This window comes from Tiliqua scincoides, chromosome 2 (assembly GCF_035046505.1).
Source record: "Tiliqua scincoides isolate rTilSci1 chromosome 2, rTilSci1.hap2, whole genome shotgun sequence".
Taxonomy (NCBI): domain Eukaryota; kingdom Metazoa; phylum Chordata; class Lepidosauria; order Squamata; family Scincidae; genus Tiliqua; species Tiliqua scincoides.
Genome location: NC_089822.1, coordinates 192,974,708 through 192,996,273, shown reverse-complemented (window position 1 = coordinate 192,996,273; position 21,566 = coordinate 192,974,708). Strand labels below are relative to the sequence as shown.

At 43.5% G+C, this 21,566-nt stretch overlaps 1 protein-coding gene across 1 annotated transcript in view; it reads right to left on the bottom strand.

Annotated features, from left to right (window-relative positions):
- The window catches only part of SLC6A7 (solute carrier family 6 member 7), a 30,053-nt gene extending 9,130 nt beyond the window's left edge, over positions 1-20,923 (bottom strand). The window contains exons 1-6 of the mRNA XM_066612931.1: positions 20,891-20,923; positions 7,571-7,754; positions 4,220-4,351; positions 3,021-3,255; positions 1,557-1,695; positions 1,032-1,166 (exon numbers count right to left, since the gene is read on the bottom strand). Of these exons, the coding sequence (XP_066469028.1) occupies positions 1,032-1,166; positions 1,557-1,695; positions 3,021-3,255; positions 4,220-4,351; positions 7,571-7,754; positions 20,891-20,923 (858 nt within the window). The remainder of the gene's footprint in view (positions 1-1,031; positions 1,167-1,556; positions 1,696-3,020; positions 3,256-4,219; positions 4,352-7,570; positions 7,755-20,890) is intronic.
- Between the last annotated feature and the right edge of the window lie 643 nt (positions 20,924-21,566).

Sequence of the window (21,566 nt, the reverse complement as noted above, 5' to 3'; positions counted from 1 at the left end):
CCAACAGCTTGGACCCTCCTTACCACTGCAAATGCTATTGGCGCTAGCGAGTGATGTACTCTCAGAACAGGACAGAACTATAATTTATATTTAAAATGTGGCTGCCCCCTCCCCAAAAATAGCAGCTGTGTACTTTTATTATGTTCATTACGTTTTATTAACAAAACCCTGTAAGCCACTCTGAACCAATGAGAGAGAGAGAGCAGGATACAAATCAAATATATAACTAAATAGTTTCCCCCTTCCCCTATGAAATATCTAGCACAGTTCCATATTATTGGCTGCCACTGGCGTGTGTTATGAGTGTAGAAGTGGGGAAGGAAAATGTTGATGTGAGGATGCAAACATAAATTGACCTAGATCTTACAAGGGGGGGGGGAGGGTATTAAATGCATGGTTGCATTTAATCAATTTAAGCAGGCATAAATTTATTGTAAGTTGTAGTTCTGGCCTCACTGAAGCAAATGTTACTTACATTCAAAGGATGAATCTGAGGCTGTAGTCTTGTATACATTTACCTGGGAATACATTCCATTGAACTTAATGGGGCTTTTATTATTAACGGTATTGTTAATACTGTTAATTATTATTATTATTATTAATATTAATATTAATATTAATATTAATATTAATAATAATAATTATTATTATTATTATTATTAACGGTATTTTTAATACTGTTAATAATTATTAATAATAATAATGGGGCTTATGACCCATAGGATTACACATAGGATTGTGCTGTAAAAAAACTTTTCTTCAGTGTATTTTGAGAATTCTATCTGAATGTGCACACGTGCTGTTCTGCTAGTAAGAAGATCAGCAGGAGCCAATTAAAATGCAATTGACCGATCTGGGTTATAACATTTTAATACAGTTACAAACTTCCTCTTATTCATCTGCAAGACTTAAGGAGCACCCTGCTGCACATACCTGCTTTGAAGGTGAGGACTGCTTGCATGTGGCAGACAAAAGGGCAGACTTGGGTAATTAAGCTCCACTCTGGTGAAAGAACACAGCACAAATCTTACCTTGGGAGACAGCAGGAGATCAAACTGAGGTGTGAGATAGAACTTGATTCCTAACCAGGCTCCTTCTAGCGTCACACCCCGAATCAGGAGCATGATCAGGATGAGGTAAGGAAATGTGGCAGTGAAGTACACAACCTGCAAGAGGAAGATGGTGTTTGTGTGTTATATTAACCCTGCTAACTGGTTAAGAGGCACTTTTTCAAGTGGGTGTTCCTCTTTTATTTAGCAAGGGGAGAGTAACTGGCCCACCTCACCCCAGCAGTGTCTTTTCTAGTGGCTGTCTGCTGGTGTTGCATCTTTTTAGATTGTGAGCCCTTTTGGGACAGGGAGCCATTAGATATTTGATTTTCTCTGTAAACCGCTTTGTGAACTTTTTGTTGAAAAGCGGTATATAAATACTGTTGTTGTTGTTGTTATATTTTGAAACCCTCAATTTTATTTAGCACAGGACAAATCAGTCTCTGGCTTGTGGTCCAGAACGAATACAGCACAAACACATTGTGCCAGTGTTAATTTGTACCTTACCTTGCCAGAAGATTTGACTCCCTTTAAGATACAGAGGTACACAATGATCCAGGCAAGGAGGAGGCAGAGGCATAAATTCCAGCGAATTCTCCCAGGATCTCCAATCCCTGAACTCTCTTGGATATGCAGGACATAACGACTAGGGCAAAAGAAAAGCCATTAGTGGGCAGGGTATCAGCCCATTAAAAATATATCCGGTGAGCCACTGTGAGGTACAGGAAGCTGGACAAGATGAGCCCTTGGCCTGAACCAGCACATGCTCTTATGTGCTTCAGGGATAGCAGATCTTTCTTCCAAGTCAAATAACATATGATGAGACATCTAAGGGCAGCTTCCAAACATTATGCACGTCTTATGGGGAAAGCATTTCATTGTAGGAAAAAAGATAGAAACTGTAAATAGATATTCACATATGATAACTGAAGAGGCATCTTTAATAAATGAATAAATACAGTAAATAATTTTCACCATATGGGCATGCAGCATACACATGGTAAGAAGCAGCAGCCAATCATAGCTTCCCCATGTGTGTGCATACAGTGAAATAGATGTATAAGATTATCATGTATGTGATTTTACACGTGGGCTTGATATTTTTCCTATACAGAAGTGCTTTGCCTACACAGTGTCTTAACCGCTATAACAAGAAACTGATTCATATAACGTGCCTTTCCTACATGCATACACATTACTTCCTGTATGAATTCTGTCATGATTTCACATTTTTATGCTGCCAGGGGCCATATCTGTGCACCACAGGGAGCCCATTAGCAATCAAGGCTTCCCACTGCATGTAGACATAATGACATAGCCACTTATATGCTCATCGTGATGGTACACACATAGGGTACATGAAAGAGATGTTGCACAGTATATTTTTCTTTATATAAAATGGATCTTAGGCCCTCTGACCATGAAGACTTTGACAACGAAGAGCTTGATAATCTGATCTTGTTAACACAATACGATTTCTTCCTAGAAAAATGAATACTGTATTGCAATCACACTATACAATCATAATCACACCATATATTGCAATCACATTGTAGTGGGCTGAAAGCAAGGTCCCATCATTTCCATGGGCTGAAAGCAAGGTCCCATTATCTCTTCCTTTACCTTAGTATATTTTAACTATATATGTGGATTTATATAGACTACCCAGCCTGGCTTTCATAACCCACAATGCTGATAATAAGTACTGGAGGAGAGAAAGAAACAACTTGTGCATGTAATAAAAAATATGTTACTAAATATGCTAAATATGGTACACAGACTCTACACATTTGTCAGTGAACATTCAGTCCAAGAAATGTTTCATGGGTTGCATTACGTGTATTGTACTACAAAGCCATCTGTTATAAAATCTAGACGAGTGTGCCGCAGACCATCAGTTCTGTTCTGTGGAATATAATGCTGTCATAAATTTCCCCACACTCTTCATTTTATCTTGCCTAAACTCCTCACCTCCAATATTCCTCACTTGGGCTGACAGTGTTAGATATGTTGAAAAGGACAGTACCATTCCCTGTCCGCATGACATGGTGGTCCAGGCACCGGTCTGTGTTCCACCAATTGCTGCAGTATTGCCAGGGCAAGTTGTTTGTCAATGAGGCAAAGAGGTAGAAGAGAACATAGGCAATTATCATGTTATAGTAAATGGCCACCAAGGACACAATCAAGATTGTGGCCATGCCAACACCTAAAGAGAAGCAGAAATGAGAGAGAGAGAGAGAGAGAGAGAGAGAGAGTCTCAGTACAATGGTAACACAACACTCAGACATCTGAGGGGACTGTTTATCTGTTGCACTGTTCATGATGCACATTACAGCCCTAGAAAGTTTGACAGAAGTCACAGATAACTACTATTTATTTGTTGGTCTATTATAAAAAATCCAAAAGTAAGCATCTGATCACATATTTATTAGGACCAAAATGAGGTAGCCATAACCATCTTTACAGCTATTGCAAATCATCCTTCGCTGACATGTGCTGCAGGCCTGCCAGTGAAGAGGCCAAGATGGTTTCCCATGCACTGCAGACCAATGGACACCACTGGAGCAGGGAAGCCTTTGCAAGGGGTTGGAGGGAGGCGGGGAGGGGACTGAATGGGGTGGAGGGCAGGAGGGGGTGGTTGGAACAGAGAAGTGATGGGGATGGGAAGGAGGGTGGTTCAGGCTTGGGAGGGGCAGGATTAGAGGCACTGACACATGCCGAATCCCAAACCCTTCCCAAGCCAGATCCACTTGCATGGACTTGCACCACTGATCAAGCAGGCACAGTCTGAGTGCCATAGCAGCTGCTGGAGTACAAATGTCCCCTTACCCCAGAGACCTCCAGCAGCCAAAATTCCCCCATGGGATGCAGCAAAAGCCATGCCAGTGCCGCTGTATCACCACGCTGGGATTTAGTTAGGATTGGACTGTCACTGAGCAGTTAAGCCTGCTTCTTCAAAAGCTTTGAAAGTACAAGAGGATGCATCCTTTGTGCTTCCCACCCTGCCCCTTCACTGATTTCTTTGTGCACCCTCCTCTCTTGCCCATTACAAAAAGAGGAACACTACAGAGGCTCCAAAGTGTACAAGGGCTGCATGTCAATTTCCTACACTGCAGAAAGAGAAAGGGAAGGGGGACTGCTGAGGAAGCTGGGGACTGAATCACACCCACCTTTAAAGAGTGGGCTTATCTTCCAAACAGCAAGTGGCCCCAGGCTTGAGAACTGGCCCAGTGAGAGCTCCATGAAGAAGATGGGAATCCCGCATATTGCCAGCATGATGAAATAAGGAACAAGGAATGCCCCTGAAGGAGATATTAAATCAAAGCACAGCATGCATGATTATAAACCTGGGGGCAAACCTGAGAAAGTAACGCATCAGTGTGAGCATTCTGAAAGAGAAGGAACAAGCGTCTTCCATGCTTTTTAGATACTTACCTGATTATCATCATTCAGATTGCCAGGTTGTAACTCTGAGGTCTGCACTTCGACTTAAAATCACCAACAAAGCAGGAGATGAAGCAGTGTAGCTTCTCCTAAACATTTCTTTACTAGCCTCAGTCTCTCCTCCCCAACCTGCTCTAATAAGTAAGATTTCAGGTAGGCTGTGCAGCAGTTCCAGAAGACAGACAGAAGACACAATCCGAAAGGAAGGAGTCAGAGAAGATGTGCTGCTTTGCTTCTTGTTTTGTCATTGATGTAAATGCACAGCACAAATCTCCAGGTAGAAAACTAGGCAACTCTGTGTCATCACCCTACACTGCAGCACCTCACAGTCTTCTGTATCCTTATCACCACAACCTGGATGACCAGATACAATAGATGACAGAGTGCTTATACCCTTAGCCATTGTATAGAAGAGGGAATTTTGGCAGGCAAAGCTTTTTAAACCCTTCTCTATTGAGTTGCACCTGCCCAAATTCTCTTTTCTATACCATGGTTAAAGTAAAGGTATAGGCACTCTGTTCTCCACTGTATCTGGTCACCCTGATCACAACCTCCTTGAGAAGTGGGCTATTGTTACTGAAACTTCAGTTTTCACATTGAAGTGCCTGATGTATTTTTCAGGTATTAAGCCAGTTCCTAGATACTACTACTACTACTACTACTACTACTACTACTACTACTACTACCTAACTAACTAACTAATTTTGTGGTAAATAGGAGCAGAGATGCAGTAAAACTAGAGTGCCTTATCCTGACACTAGCTGGGTAATAATAATAATGTAAACATTTCTATAGCACATTCTGAGGGTAGAAAGTACTTTGTGTGCATGAATTTGATGCAGTTCTTACAAGAACCTTGTAAGGCAAATATCATTATCCTCATATTGCATCTCAGAAAGATTAAAGCTGAAAAGGAGTGGGTTGCCTAAAGCCACCTAGTGAGTTCATGGCAGATTCAAACCACATTTGCAGGGGAGTCTCTTAGCCACTAAGCTATATCAACTCTGGCTACTGCCTGCTGCAATTGCACTGCTGCGACTGTACTATGATTGGTTTGTTTGCATGGTTTCTGGTAATTGGTGTTAGTGAGGACTTGTTGGATTTTATTGAATTTATTTTTTATTGTTTTAAGCATGTTTTTGTTAGCCGCCTTGAGATCAGTTAAGATGAAAGGCGTGGGATATAAAGGTAAACGATAAATAAGTAGACGCTCACCAGCTCAGTACTTGAAGGACACAGCAAGGACTTCAATGTGAAAATGGAATCCTAAATGACTTGATAACCAGATCACCTTGGAGTGCCTCTGAAGTCCATTAGCATCCTAGCCATTCCTCTGTCAATACCTAAAAATCCAAAAAAATCTATATTTTCCATATTTTCTAACACACATTTGTTTTTTGCAGATGATTAGTGCTTCTCAAAAACTCCAAGTGGCACCTTGTCAAAGGAAGCCAGTTCCAACCACAGTTCTTTAACAAACTATTAAAACACAGTATTCATTCAAAGCTGATTGGGAAATTCAGTTAGAAGGAGAAGAAGGTTATGATTTATCTTAATTCTGTCAGTATCCTGGGACTTGTACCTTCCTATATGCAAAACACTCTCAAAGATTTACAGAGAATGCAATGAATAGACAATAGTAAGAATCTTTTATTGGTCTAGTTTGGAAAGAATAGCATCTCCAGGAGTGTGCTGCCCTTTTACGTCCTGTAATCATGCAAGTGGTATTATACACTGGCTCAGAAGGATGCATGCCACCTCCTGAGTTGCACAGCATTGCTTTCAGGAGCACACAGGACACTCAGTGGAGCAGAGCTGTTCAGAAACAGACTGGCACCTGCTTAAAAGTGAAAACTTCACAGAGAACTATGGTCAATTCTCTTGACAAAAGTGACCTTGCTTTTATAGCCTGGAATTCTTCACAAACAAATTGGTAAGGAATTCTGAACTTATTTCATCCTTTCAAAATCAGGAGGGCAAAAACATCTCATTCGGTTGATAACATTCATAAGTAAGTTCTTGGGGAGCTGTGTGAAATTCGTAGAGCAGATGGAGAGACAGAGTGTGGCAAAGGCTCCAGAGGAGTGGTGCTGAGGCATATGGTGTGAATAGAAGGCCTTGCATCCTCGCATCCATCACAGAGTGACATGGAGCCCAAAGCAGGAGCCTGAAATGGCAATGCTGAATCAATGTACTGTATATATGGTGTTGTGAGCAGAAGCACAGCTAAAGGGGGTGGCACAGTAAGCATGGCAGACTCAGCAACATGCTGTGTAAGTGTACCCTCCCCCTTGCATTGGACCATTCGGCTCCAATGTTGCAGTGACAGCAACACTGTAGTACGTTGCCTTCACTGCCCTGAATGCTTTCATTGCCAAGAGGGAGGGGCTGCTTACACCAGGTGTTGCTGAGCCTGCCATACTTACTATGCTGCACTCCCTCTAGCTATGCTTCTGGTTGTGATCTTCAGTTCCTATTAGGATACTGGAGAAATTAAATGCTATACAGCAGAACTAGAAATATTCTGGGTACCTCCTCAACATCTCTGTTGTTTTTTTCTTCTGAATTCCATCTTCCTCCCCATTTGACTGTTTCAGACATGCAGGTTTGCAGGAGGCTAGGGTGGAGACAGCATATGTCACTGCCTCCTATAATAATGCCATCTATGCAATCTGCACAGAGACTGTAAATTGGCACACTCCCTGGACTTCTGCACTGGGCCGATGCACACCTACCCCAAGGGATCTGCATGGTAATTCGTGACCATGTGAAACTGAGGCAGCAAATCAGATGGCACCATGCTGTCTTTACTGGAGCTGGGAATGAAAGGCACTGTTGATCTGGGGCCCTTCCATGCCTTATCACTGCATTTGTCTGAGACTCCTCTTCTTCTGTATTACAGAAGCTGCAGAGGGAGCTGAGTACATTCCCAAGCTGCCCATGGTACATTTGCTAACTGTGTATATGCCTATTTCCATTGGCAGTTTTTTCAGGGTAGATACACAGCTCTCAAGCATAAACTGTGAAGGGCATTGTAGACCCCCAAAAGGACCCATGGGACAGATGGCATGACTCACCTCCCCCATTAGTGTAAGCACGGTATGGAAATCTCCAGACATTCCCTAATCCCACACAGTATCCAATACAGGACAAAAGGAAATCCAGCTTGCCCGTCCAATTTCCTCTATCTTCAGGGTACTCAATCTCCAGATCACCATCTCCTTGATCACTTGGAGTCATTAATAAGTCTGGAATTATTGGCTGCAAAAGGGAAAAGTCCAAGTCCAATATTAAAGACACATATTGAAGAAATTAAAAAAATAAAAGACAAAGAAATGCAAGAAAAACTTAGGAGAGAAGTTAATAGAAAAACCAGGGTCAGTGATGTATTTGAGGTATTGCAGGTAGCACACATGCCCTGGGTGTCACTTGACAGGAGACCAATTGAGCAGATTCTATTAAAGTTGAGTAAGTGGAGGCTCTCACTGAGCCTCAGAAGGAGGACGAAGGGAGCGAATGCCAGACAGCAAGGCCGCCAAAATACGAGGAAATCTGGAGAGGGGCAGCTGGATCATACAGCAACAATACCACCACCAGAATCTCCTCAGAAGAGGAGAACCAGGAACTGACATAGACATACGCAATGTCATGATATCACCGCCCCGGGCACCACAGAGTCTAGCTACACTGCTGACCGGGAAGAATGATAAAAATATTGGTCGAAATTATAAAACTGTACAGAAACTTGGCACTCATCCCACTGAAAAGCAATCACAACGAACCTTAAGGTGGTCTTAAATAATGTTCATCATCTGATGTAGCATCAAGTGATAATTTGCATGTGGGACTGAGGCAACAGCAGATCAAACATCTCAGAACATTCATCTCACCTCAGTGCTTTTCTATGGAGACAGTTCACACGACTAAGCTCTGAATCATTATGGGTGACAGCTGACAATCCCCATACAGTGGCCTCTGGAAGTATGTGGGGCTGTCAGCAAGCTCACAACCTAGCTGGGCTCACACAGAGGTGATGACTGAATAAAATGATACGGGTGTACAGGGAGTGACACTGCTGCTTCAATTTGTGCCATCACAGCGGCTTGAAAAAGGGTGGCTACAAAAAGTTAAGTGAACAGCAACAAATATTATGAAATGTGAAGTGAATGACATAAACATTTTCTATTATTATGTCCAAGCATTTCAAGAGTTAAAATAGCCTGTTTTTAACATAGCAGTATCAGTGCTGTATCATGAAGTAAATCTATGAATAGACCTGAACTCTGTACCTGGTTCTTGTTCCTACTGTATGAACCTCATTTTTGAAATGTTTGCATAAATAAAAAAAAGACCTGATATGCCATTTGTGAAATACAAGCTGACAACAACAGTGAGAAAAAATTCTGACAGCACTTGGTCTAAAATACTGAATGTGTATTTTTAAATCTGCTTTTATGACTCATTGCCACCTTGCTTCCCCCATTCTCCATCCTCCTGCCTTTCATTTTAGCTTTTGCTCCCATTTCTTGTGTGTACATCTATGTATCATGGTTGCCTTAAGAGGCTGTGTGTGTGTTTGTATAGGAATAATTAAGAGCATTGCTTATTGATCCGATTGTGCAGTTCAGCTGGGGATAGGAAAGGGGGGAAGGTTTTATTTTGGGTAGGGCTGCAGTCAGGGCCCTACTCCCCTTAGTCTCCAGGATGAGTGACAGCAGTGAGGCACCCAGCATAAGAGCATAAGAAACATAAGAACAGCCCCACTGAATCAGGCCATAGGCCCATCTAGTCCAGCTTTCTGTATCTCACAGCAGCCCACCAAATGCCCCAGGGAGCACACCTGATAACAAGAGACCTGCATCCTGGTGCCCTCCCTTGCATCTGACATAGCCCATTTCTAAAATCAGGGGGTTGCACATACACATCAGTGGTGTCACCACCAACTGCTTCCAGAGAGAGTGTGATTTCAAGCCAATCAGACCCAAGGCTGGGTGTCAGGGAGGACCATCAAGCAGTTATGCCCCACTCACTGCGCTTTCCTTGAAATGCCTCAGCATGAAAGATTCCACATCAGAGTGTCAGTTACAGAGCAAGGTACCAGCTACAGCTATATGCACTCTGCTCACTACCCCCATGTGGGTCCCCACTGGGCATGGGGCCCAATTTGGTCAAATTGCCCTAAGGCCGTCCCTGAGTTCAGTAGTAGAGCACCTGCTTTGGCTGCAGGAAGTCCCACATTCAATCTTCTCACTATCTCCAGGCAGGGCTGAGAACGACCTTCACCTGAAACCCTGTAGAGCAGTGGTTCTCAAGCTTTTAGCACTGGGACCCACTTTTTAGATTGAGAATCTGTCAGGACCACCAGAAGTGACGTCATGACCGAAAGTGACATCATCAAGCAGGAAGAGTTTTAACAATCCTAGGCTGAAATCCTACCCACACTTACCTAGGAGTAAGCCCCATTGACTACCATTGTTAGAAGCATATACATAGTAGCCTGATCATAGAACAGATCTATAACATTTCCCCAAATGCAGCCATACAATGGTAGCATCAAGTCAAAGATATTAAAAATAAAATATTGAAATGAAGGGGGACCCATCTGAAATTGGCTCATGACCCACCTAGTGGATCCCAACCCACTGAGAAACACTGCTGTCGAGGCACTTCCAGTCAGTGCCTCTATAGAAGATGCTCAAATAGGTGGACCAGTGGCCTCACACAGTATAAGGGAGCTGGAAAGAGGTGATGAGGCCTGTTTATGTTACGCATATTGGAACATTCAATAAGTTCTACACAATAATTTAAACACCTATTGTAGCTTCTTGCTTGTTCTGGCCACATAGAGAGCCCTCTTGTGGTCTCCAGCTTACAAAAAGGACACACCTTATTGGCTTCTATTGCCCAATTAAAGAACAATCTAGCTAGCAATAGACCACCTGATAGATTTTGTCATACACTCCAGACATGCGTGGCCTCTTGGCATTTAGATGTATCTTCCCAGAAGACTGAGCCATTTCCTTCTCCATGTTTAATTTCTATAAAGGGGACTCAAACCTAGCCCATACCACACACTCTGACCTGGAAGCCCTTCCTTAAAACCCTAACAGGAGGGGACAGACAGGCTCTGGTTCCCTAGTGCTCAGTATGATGCTCTGCAACTGCTCAGAGTGTGTCACGCTTTATCACCATTTCATATATTCTTTGGAAACAGATTCAAGGCCAAGTTGTATAGAGCCCCATCCCAAATTAAGCTATGGGCCTTCTTTTACTCCAACAGCTGGCCTTTCAACTTCCATAGCGGCACAGCAGCAAGCAATGCTTCTCTTGTTCCATTTCCATGGAGACCAAGGGAAGAGAGCATGTGTGAGGAAACTGGCCTAGTCATTAAAACATAGATTTACCTGCCATATGTCTATATGTTCTCGTGCTGATAGAAGCCCATCCTGTGCACAGGAATCAGCAAACATGCCTGTGTACACAGTCAGATACATGCATGACACAAGTAAATGACATGTACACATACGGAAGCATCATGTAGTAAACAGAAATATGTGCCAATGCACACCACATAAATGTGATTATGTACACATGCACATATATGGGTACAAGCCCAAGACAAACTTCTATAATATCTGCCCTTGAAGAGTATGGTATTTGGAAGCTGCAGCTAGACCAAAATGCTCATCCAGACTGCTGATGGGAGCATGCAGGAAACATGTTACTTCTATCCTGCAAGAGTTGCACTGGCTTCCCTCTAGTTTCTGGGTCCAATTTAAGGCTTTGGTTCACATGAACAGAACAGTGCCAACATCTTTATAAGAACATAAGAGGAGCCCCGCTGGATCAGGACAAAGGCCCATGTAGTCCAGCTTCCTGTATCTCACAGTGGCCCACCAAATGCCCCAGGGAGCATACAGGACAACAGACACAACCTGGATCCTGGTGCCCTCCCCTGCATCTGCCAATCAGAAGCAGCCTGCCTCTAAACCAAGAGCTTGCACATGCCTACTACGACTTGTAACCTGTAATGAACTTTTCCTCCAGAAATCTGTCCAATCCCCTCTTCAAGGCATCCAGCCAAGATGCCATCACTGCTTCCTGTGGCAAAGAGTTCCACAGACTAATTACACACTGGTTAAAGGAATATTTTCTTCTGTCTGTCCTAACTCTCCCAACACACAACTTTCGTGGATGTCCCCTAGTTCTGGTGTTATGTGAGAGGGGAAAAGAGCATCTCTCTATCCACTCTGTCTATCCCCTGCAAGATTTTGTATGTCTCAATCATGTCCCCCCTCAGGCGCCTCTTTTCTAGACTAAAGAGGCCGAAATGCTGTAGCCTTTCCTCATAGGGAAGGCGCCTCAGCCCAGTAATAATTTTGGTTGATCTCTTTTGCACCTTTTCCATCTCAACTACAGGTTGAGCCTCATTATTCGTGTGGGTTCCATTCCAAGCACTCAAGTGGATGGCAAAAAACGCACTATAGTAAATAAATTTAAAAAACAAAGTTTCTTTGCTCTGGTGATTTAAAAACAGCCTTGCTGACCTTTGTGATGTAAGATAAGAGTCAGTAAGAAGACAATCCATCAATCAGTCCTCCTCCAAGCACTTACAAAGGCGCTTCACTCAGTCCCACCCTTCACCAGTGCAAAGTGATCACATTTTTTCAGGTGCTCAGGGGGAAGGGAGGGGTCGACTGGAGAGAGAAGGATTGATGGATTGTCAGCCAGCTGCCCCCCCCCTCAATAACAAGGCTGTTGTTAAAGGACTGTTCAGTTAAACTGATTTTAAAGGGATGCATTTTTCCCTTCTCCAGGGATCAGCACATTCCTTCTCATTTGCAGTGGCCATTCGTGTTGAGTCAAATCCATGTACAAAAAATCCATGTATAAATAGGCTGATCCTTTTTGAGATGCAGCAACCAGAACTGGACACAATACTGCAGGTGTGGCCTTACCATCGATTTATACAACAGCATTGCAATATTATCTGTCTTATTCTCAATGCCTTTCCTAATGATCCCAAGCGTGGAATTAGCCCTCTTCACTGCTGCCATGCATTGGGTCGACACTTTCCTCGAGCTGTCCACCAGCACCCCAAGATCTCTCTCCTGATCTGTCTCAGACAGTTTAGAACCCATTAGCCTATATTTAAGGTTTTGATTCTTTGCCCCAACGTGCATGACTTTACACTTACAGGTCCAGCCTATTTATACACAGATTTGTTATACAGGTGCAGCCTATTTATCCACGGATTTTTTATCTGAGGATTTGTCTCAACTCAAATGGGGTGGGGGTACTGAAAGTCACACACACCTTTGCCTCCTTTGCCCTGCGCTGGCGTCTTGTTTCCAGGCAGCCCAAAACACTACAAAAAGGCTCGCCCAGGCAGGGAAATAGCCGTGGAGCCCCGGAAGAGGTTCCCCTTGCCAAGGAACAGTAACATTCCTGGAGCCCTGAGCCAGCAAAGAGGCTGAAGTGGGAGAACATGTGCAGCAAGGTGGAGCTCTCTCTCTCCCTCACTCACACACACACAGGGGCAGGTGTGGTAGCAATAGAGGGGATTGCTTTAAAAAACCCAGGGAGTGTTTGCCCAATTCTCCCCCGCCCCATGGTGCAGGCAATCACCAACACAAGCAAGCCTTCCCACCAAGCAAAGCATGAGATTTAGCCTACAATCCTCTCCACACTTTCCTGCCAGGCAGCTGGCAACGGGAAGGGCTGAGTACAGAGCAGGAGGGGAGGCAACTGAGAACAGCTGCCTTAGTTTTTTTCCATCCAGAAGTGTCAGGCTGCAGTGTATTTGCGTAACTCTACGGAATTTAGCACAACACGTTTTAAAATTGAGTGTTGGGCGGGTTAGGACAGACAAAAGAAAATATTTCTTTACTCAGCGTGTGGTCGATCTGTGGAACTCCTTGCCACAGGATGTGGTGCTGGCATCTACCCTAGACGCCTTTAAAAGGGGATTGGACAAGTTTCTGGAGGAAAAATCCATTACGGGGTACAAGCCATGATGTGTATGCGCAACCTCCTGATTTTAGAAATGGGCTATGTCAGAATGCCAGATGCAAGGGAGGGCACCAGGATGAGGTCTCTTGTTATCTGGTGTGCTCCCTGGGGCATTTGGTGGGCCGCTGTGAGATACAGGAAGCTGGACTAGATGGGCCTATGGCCTGATCCAGTGGGGCTGTTCTTATGTTCTTATACATCACAAGATTTTCACAATTTTGGCCACTAGTGTCAAGCTCAGCTTGTTGCCCCTCCTAAAGCTTGTTGCCCGGTGCGACTGCTACCCCCTGCACCCCCTTAGCTATGCCACAACTAAACACAATGGGCCTACTTCTGAGTAAAGTAAATACAGGTGGGACCTCAGAATCCATGGGGGTTCCCCCCCACGGATACCAAACCTGCCATAAACATTATCCCTTAGGGTAACAATATTCCTTAGAGTTCTTCCAGATGTGACCAGAAGTGTTCTGAGGTGCGAGGACATGCCTCAGAATGCATCCCAGAGGTTTTTGAGATGCATTTTTTGTAAGGGATCCATACCGAGGCATGCAAAGGCTGTGTGCAACCTCTGAGCACCTCAGAACACCTTTTGGACACGAACTGAAGGCACTTCCAGTTGTGTCCAGAAGGTTAGGCGAGACCCTCCAGCCACAAGTTTGAAACATTATATTGTATATAAATATTGTAATAGTCAGAACTTTTGTCTCTAGAAATCAGATGGCCTGACTGTCCCTGATATCAAAACACATCACTGAGAATCTCAAAGAAGCCAATTTAGAATTGTTTAATCAAACACACAGCTCTGAGATATGTTCATGTGGATGAATGACAAAGAACACCGAAGTGTGAATGCTTTCAACACAAACACCTACAGAGACACTTTTATTAGCAGCATCAACTGCCTGATATCTTTGACAAAAGGAGGAATAATTCAATATCTAGCCCAGATGATACTGTGTACTGAGCCAGTCAATTCTTCACTCAGAAAATTTAAAAGGTAAACAAAAGCAGATCAGAACTGTTACTTTTTTGAACAGATGAAACAGATAAATGGAATAAGATCATATTTCTGCTTTCTGCCTGGTGCAATGAAAAATTAAGAATGGTGCTGTCTTTTTTATTATTGGGCAAATAGAGTTAGCTCTCCCTGGTAGCTTTAATTGCACAGTTGTCCCTGCCTGTTTGGTCCCTAAAGCCACCACAGCGACTAAGCTGATAGGCAGCTCTCCTTGTTCCCTCCATGTTTGTGTGTGTGGAGCAGAAAGGAGCAGCTTGGGAAAGGCAAAAGGTGCAGGTTTTTCTTTTCTTTTCTCTTTTAGGGTCTTTTGAGATCCTTTTTTAAGGTTTTAGGGTCCCTTTTTTACTTGCTGGGAGACTGTGCCTACCCTGACTACACACCAATGTTTGGGGTGTGTCTGTCATCCAGAGGGGGCTTCAGGATATGGCATAAGTTAACTCCTCTCCATCTTTCCTATGTCCCACTCACATCTCCAGTCCATTTTGGGGTTTACACTGCCTGTAGTTGCAGCAGCTTAAAGGTGCATCAGCATAACCTTGTGTCAGTGTCCACAGCATCCCCACCAGCAGAACCAGGGCTATGACAGTGGGGCTTTGACATTGCTGGGTGCAGCTGTAGTTGCACTGGGGAAACTGGTTGCATATGCCTGACTGCTCAGAATTGAACTGTTTAATATTGGTTGTAAAGATAAATGAAGACTGCAATGGAAAGTTGACTTAAGGACACGTAGAGTGGAGGCAGATTAATACTGGCAACAGTACTGGCAACAGTAAAGTAGGTTGTAATCCTCTATCTCTGCAAAAGTAGTATTTTAAGAGAACTTTTATAAGTGGATGTATCAATGTTATTTCACTCCTATATATCAAGAAAACATAAGGACCTTTAAATGTAGTTTTCTATCATTGAAATTCTACTCAAGGTTATTTTCTGAATATCAGTGTCAGAAATTACAGAACACTTGGAGAGAATGGCGGAAGTTATGTGAGAGGTTGTGAATGTATTATATTATCTTCAGGAATGGCTCTCTTGAATTATATTGGAATAAACAGAATAATAAATTAATTCTAATAATGTTAAGGTGATTGTCAATATGTTTACTGTAGCCTGGTGCTTCTCAAACTGAGGGTCGTGCCAAGGTGGGTCGCAAATCAAGAGTTACATGCACTTGATGTATCGTTTGACCCTTAGAAACACTAATCATGCTGAAATAAATTTACCCACCCTTCTTGTATTCGCTTCTGAAATAAAATCTACTTATCACTCCTTCCTTTCCCCCAAACTTTGAAAGGGGCAGGCTGTACGCATAAAATTCAGCTTGTGTAAATCCAGATAATCAACATATTGTTGTGGTTTCCATTAAAATATGTGATGAGAATATGTGAGACAGAGAAACATGGACTAGACTTCCTGCAGTGGCGGGGGGGCAGTCATGAAGGCCTTCTCAAGGTGAGGGAACATTTGGTGCCTTACCTCTGAGCTGCACTTCAGCTGCATCAGTACTAAAAAGTTGGATAGAATTGGGTCCTCAGTTTCTTATCTGGCAGATGCCTGGCACTGAATAAATATTAGCTAGTTATCATCATCATAGTAATACTAATACATCTTTTGAATCCCATTTACAACTTATATTATGGTCCAAACAATTTACCTTTGATGTCTTAATCTCCTCCCCTCTCCTCCCCACTCTCTGTTCTCTCAACGACCTTTACCTCTCAGAATGTTCTGCGTATGAGAACTCTACCAATGTTTCCAGAGGACTCCTTTCTTATCAGTGTCACTATCTCAGGGCTGATTCATGTGGCCGAAAATTGAGCTTTTTTTTTTTCAACCCACACAGACTTCTTTTTCTATCTGCACGTGTGTGGGTGGGCTGGTGAACTAGCAGCCACTAGGATTTTAAATCTCTCATGTGCACAAAAAGTGGTGTGATTCATCATTGTCAGGCACATGAAGGCTTGTTCAAATGCCCACAGTTTACCAGGTGTACATTTCATTAAGACAGAAAAAATGGCAGCATGTGCAGCTTTATTTTAAACAGGGCTCACAATGACTTATTCTTGCTTTGCTGAGCCCAGGAACAACTGAAAAAGTATGCCTCGGGGCACTGTAGAGTAGATATCTGACATCACTGAGTAACCACAGTCCATCCCACAACCGACATCTAGGATTAAGGTTAAAGGGTTTTCAGGTTCTCCAGACCATGAAGAATCAAGCCAGTACCTCTCTTTGTACAAATTTACCATTAGTACAGATGAATGAAATGATTTCAATCTGCAGTTCTGTGAATCAGCCTGAAGTTCATTCGAAAGGAGACTCTTCCATATAATTCCACAATTTTCTGACTCTAACCAATTGCCACTAAACCCAGTTTCAAATATGCTGAGGAGAAATATGCTTGACTATTGGTGCTAAAACCTGGCATCTTCTTTCTGATCCTCTTAATATTGGCTTTTAATTATTCTTAGAGGCCAAACTCTAATCCCGAAAAAGTATTTATTTGAATAATAATCATGATCCTTCTGTTGCTCAAAATAGCAATGAATTTTATGCAAGAAGCTTTTCACCTCAGGCTTGAAAGTTTACATGTTGCGCTTTCTCCCTTTTCCTAACCACGCTGTGAGGCAGAAAGGAGAGCAAAGTATGGGCTTCTTAGCAGCAGAGAACTGTAAGAACATGTTCCCTTGTTCCCTTCTCCTCTCATAGGAGGTGTGAACTTCTGTGAAGGTCTCCTAGAAGGGAGACAGCCCTTCTAGAAGCCCTTCTAGAAGGGGCAGAAAATAAGAGTAGGAACAAGGAGTGAGGTGGGAGAAACTTTAGGACAGATGAAGCAGCAGTGGATATCTGGCCTTACATATACATGAAAAGGAAGTAGGACAAGGTGTTAGTAGGCATGGTGGTGAAAATGTGTCTGGGGTAAAGTGTTAACAGTGGACCCTTATACAGGCAGATACTTCCACAAGTTTTTCTAAGGCATCAACCACCACTGATGGTAACTGTTGGTCAGGTAGAGAAAAATGCGTAAATCTGTCAATAGCTGGTCTTTCCATCTGTTACTTACAGTGGGAGACACAAGTTTTTAATCATTCTTTTGTATTTTTTTTAATAGTAAGAGTTGTATGTATGCATTTGAAAATATTCCAGTCTTTCAAGGAATCTTGGCAGAAGGCATAGAGGCTAAAATACAACAGGTAAATCACATCATATGATTTCGATGGGATAATTCTGCATTTTTGATAAGATTCTCATCTCAACCTTCTTTTAATCTGGGGTTGACTCCCCATTTTCCACTGTCAAAATGCACATTTTGATTTCATGGTGCAGGTACGTAATAATAAAATATGTGTTCACACTGAATTCTTATCCAAAATTATTGGGATAATATTTGGGATAAGGTTGATGAATGTACCTAATATAGCAGGCCTCAGATGTAAGCAAGAATCATTAGATATTCCTACGTCAAGACTTACAATTGTATTATTCTAATAAGCCTCAGCTGGAACTGATACAACCAACCATTACAATGTGTGGGTAAAGGTCACAGAAGCTTTTCTTTTGATGATTGTGATCATCAGTTCCATGTCACGCTTAAAATACTGAGTTACTGGGAGAAACAATCCTTCACTTTGAGAAATATGTCTGTGTCACTACTGAGTCACAAGCAAGCAGCTGGAGAATTCAACAGATATTTTTCCCCATAGTACTTTGCAAAATCTTGCCACACATGCAAGATTGTTATTCTTTGTTATTTTTGGATCAGAAGATTAAGGCAGGAACTGGATATGTGGCACAGGGTTGCTGCACAAAACGGTTATATTGTGTTGGTATTCTGTGCTTGTGGTACATTTTTGACTGCTCTGGGGGTGGGGGGAAGGAGGGCTGAGAAATGCACAATGCGATGGTGTCATGACACTTATTTCCTAAACTACATATTATAGGGCAAGACGTGGGCTCTCCACATGGGGTTGTCGTACTGGGCAGTAAGCCTATGATAGCTATCGTGTCTACTCCAGCTTAAGTGTACTTCTAGATGCCAGTTTTCCAGAGGACAGTTGTCACAAACTAGGAAATGCCTCATAGAAGAGGTGACTGTTATCACAGGAAGAACTACCACTGTCACGGTTTTTGCATTCCAATGGTGATGGTCTTGTGGGTATGCTTTGATATTACTGATCCCGGTGTCTGGCATGCTCGCCTGTCAGCGTGATGGTGGCCTACAAAAGTACTGTGATTGCTAGCAAAAGGTGATGGTTAATAAATTATCCTAAAAGTTAGATGATTCAGGTCCATGCAATCTATTTAGACCAACCTTTTTTCATGCCATGACCCCAAAAAACAGATAAATAAAGTATGAGACTAGGGATCCACTGCCGACCCCACCTCCTCGCAGGACCCAATCTGCTCACCTTCTGCCCCCACCTGTCCCACTTCCCCCTACCTCTTGTGTCTTCACAATAACCCTATGAGAGAGCAGCATGAGCAGGGGCAGCCTTAAGAGCTGCGGGGCAAGACAAGCAGCAAGCAGATGCTGTGCAGGATTGTATCAAAAACTCAGTTTTGAAAAGGCAGTACCACTATTGGATTGGAACCTCTCTTGCCCATTCTTGCACTGATTTTGAAAGGTTGCCGCAAACCCCCAAGTGAGCCTTCACTACCCCATTAGGTTCATGACCCACAGGTTGAAGAACGCTGGTTTAGACCACACAGTTGAAGGGCTATGTAGCATCCCTACTGCACTCTAAAGAAGTTCCAGGTTCTGGGGGGAAATGGCAGCGGTGCTCTTCGTTCCTACATTATTGTGTTCAGCTTCATTGGGTCAGAAACAACCTGTTCATTCTTAGATTTCTCAAAAGTCAGAACAAAAATGACTTCCTAAAGTGAAGTTTGCACCGAAGTCATCTTAGAAGTTAGTCCAAGGCTAAACAGGGCTCAACACTTTGTCAAAACCTCAGCAAAACCACCATCTGCTTTGTCCACTAGGCAGTCTCAGCAGGCTGCTGTCAGTGGGTGGTCAAGTGTTCTAATGTCAGTGGGTGGTCAAGTGTTCTCCATTTGAGGACAAAGAAAATTCTTAAAACCCACAAAACTAAAGAACTTTCACAGAGGGAGCTCTCTGACTGGCTGGTAGGCCTATGTAGAAGGAAGGTCAATAGATTCAGAAAGCCAAGAGGAAACAAAGACCTTGAAGTGGTTTGCATGACACAAACACAGATGTACATGATGTGATTTTCAGTGTGAGTAAGCATTTTTGACCATGCCAATGTTGTCACATTTTCTGGAATGTACGTAGAGCTCTATGCACACACTTATTCTGTGCTTCTAGTTTGTGCTTCCTTTATTTTTCACAACAACCATCAGCTCTCTAAAGCCCACAAGATGCAGTCATGGAACTGACTAGCTGGATGATTGGTTTGAAAGAGTTAGCAAACAACCTAGTGGAAAAACACACCCATTTATTTCCATGTCTGTAAGGCACATTGTAGCCAGGCTGTCTCCCATTTCATGTTTACACCTGGGAGGGGGACATTCGGCTCCAAGGGGAGTAGAGATAATCTCCATGTGTGAAGGTACAAGGTGAAATAAAAACCATCAGCAGAGGAAAAGAGGAAGCAGCCAGTCAGGAGATGCAAGCACAGAGGAAGTGGATATGCACAGAAAGAGAGAGAAGTTCATAGGAATTGGTGCAGTCGCTCCAGCAATTCTCCATGTCAGTCTCCCTGGAATCTCCTGCTGAAATCTGAACTGGCCTACCTTGAAGCATTCACCTCTAGTATCCCCCTTCTTTCATGGTACAACCCAAACCACCTGTTACACCCTGCAGTGGCAGGACTGTGAATGATGCAGGCAAACACCACAGGGAACAGAACCTTGCAGCGGAGCGGCTCTCCCTCTGCAACCCAAACTTTTGCCTACCCAAATCCCATCCAGCCCCAACATGAATTATCCTGATGGAAACACCTGCCTCCTAGGAAAAGCATCTGCACCCACAAGAACCGGTGTGTGCAATTATCTGTGCTGCACTTGTGTTTGCTGAACTTGATAATTAAAGGGAGCAAGAACAAGCTCATTCTGAAATGACAGCCACCCACCTGCCACCCGGCCACCCACCTGTTTCATCTGCCTCGGGTCCCAAGAGCAGAAAGCGTTGCTCTTTCCAAGCATAAGCATGCATCATTACTAAGTACCTGGTCCCTAAAGAGGCATCCCCTGCCATGTGTGCCTGGGGAAGTGAGGCAGGGCTGTGCTGCTGCCTTCCAGCCTTCATCAGCCTTGCCTGTTTAGCATGAAATAACACATCTGCCAAAACTCCCCCTTCTCTCCTTTTGTGGCATCCAATGATGTGCCTTTGGCACACACTGCTGCCTCTTACCTTTTGAGGCTGGTGCTGCTGGTCCGTCTTCATCTCCGAGTCGCGTTGCTATGCACTCTCTTGCTGGGTCTCTCTCTCTCTCTCTCTCTCTCTTCTACTTGTTCAGGAGACAGTCTCAACAGCAACAGAGGATAGGGGAAGCATCCAAAAGCAAGCAGAAGAAATCCTTTCCTGCTTCTCTTTTGCTGTTCCTCTCTGGACTGCTTCTTCTTGACTGTGTGCTACTGGCACTGTGAGAAGATGTATCAACACTATCTGGAATGAGAGAAAATGAGAGGGAGCTGCCAGGGAGGGCCAGGAGCAACGCAGGCAGGCAGGCAGGCAGGCAGAACACAGGTTTGGAGTATGAATGAAAGTAACAAGTGAGGAGTGGGCAAATGCCCCTGTGCCAAGGGAGTAGATACTTGATGCATGGGTCCACCAGCCACTAATAGTCAGAATAGCTGGATAGTCTCTTCATGTTCAGAGTCAACATGCCTCAAATACAAGTTCTGTGGGGACAATCAGCGGAGGAGGGTTGTCGGTTTCATGTTCCATTTGTGGGTTTTCCAGAGACCTGTTGCTTGACACGATTGGAAACAGCATGCTGGATTCAATGGACCATGGTCTGATCTAGCAGGCTTTTTTGGGGTCTCCATCAAAAGGATTTTTGTCCCACGCGTGATGCTGAAGAGAT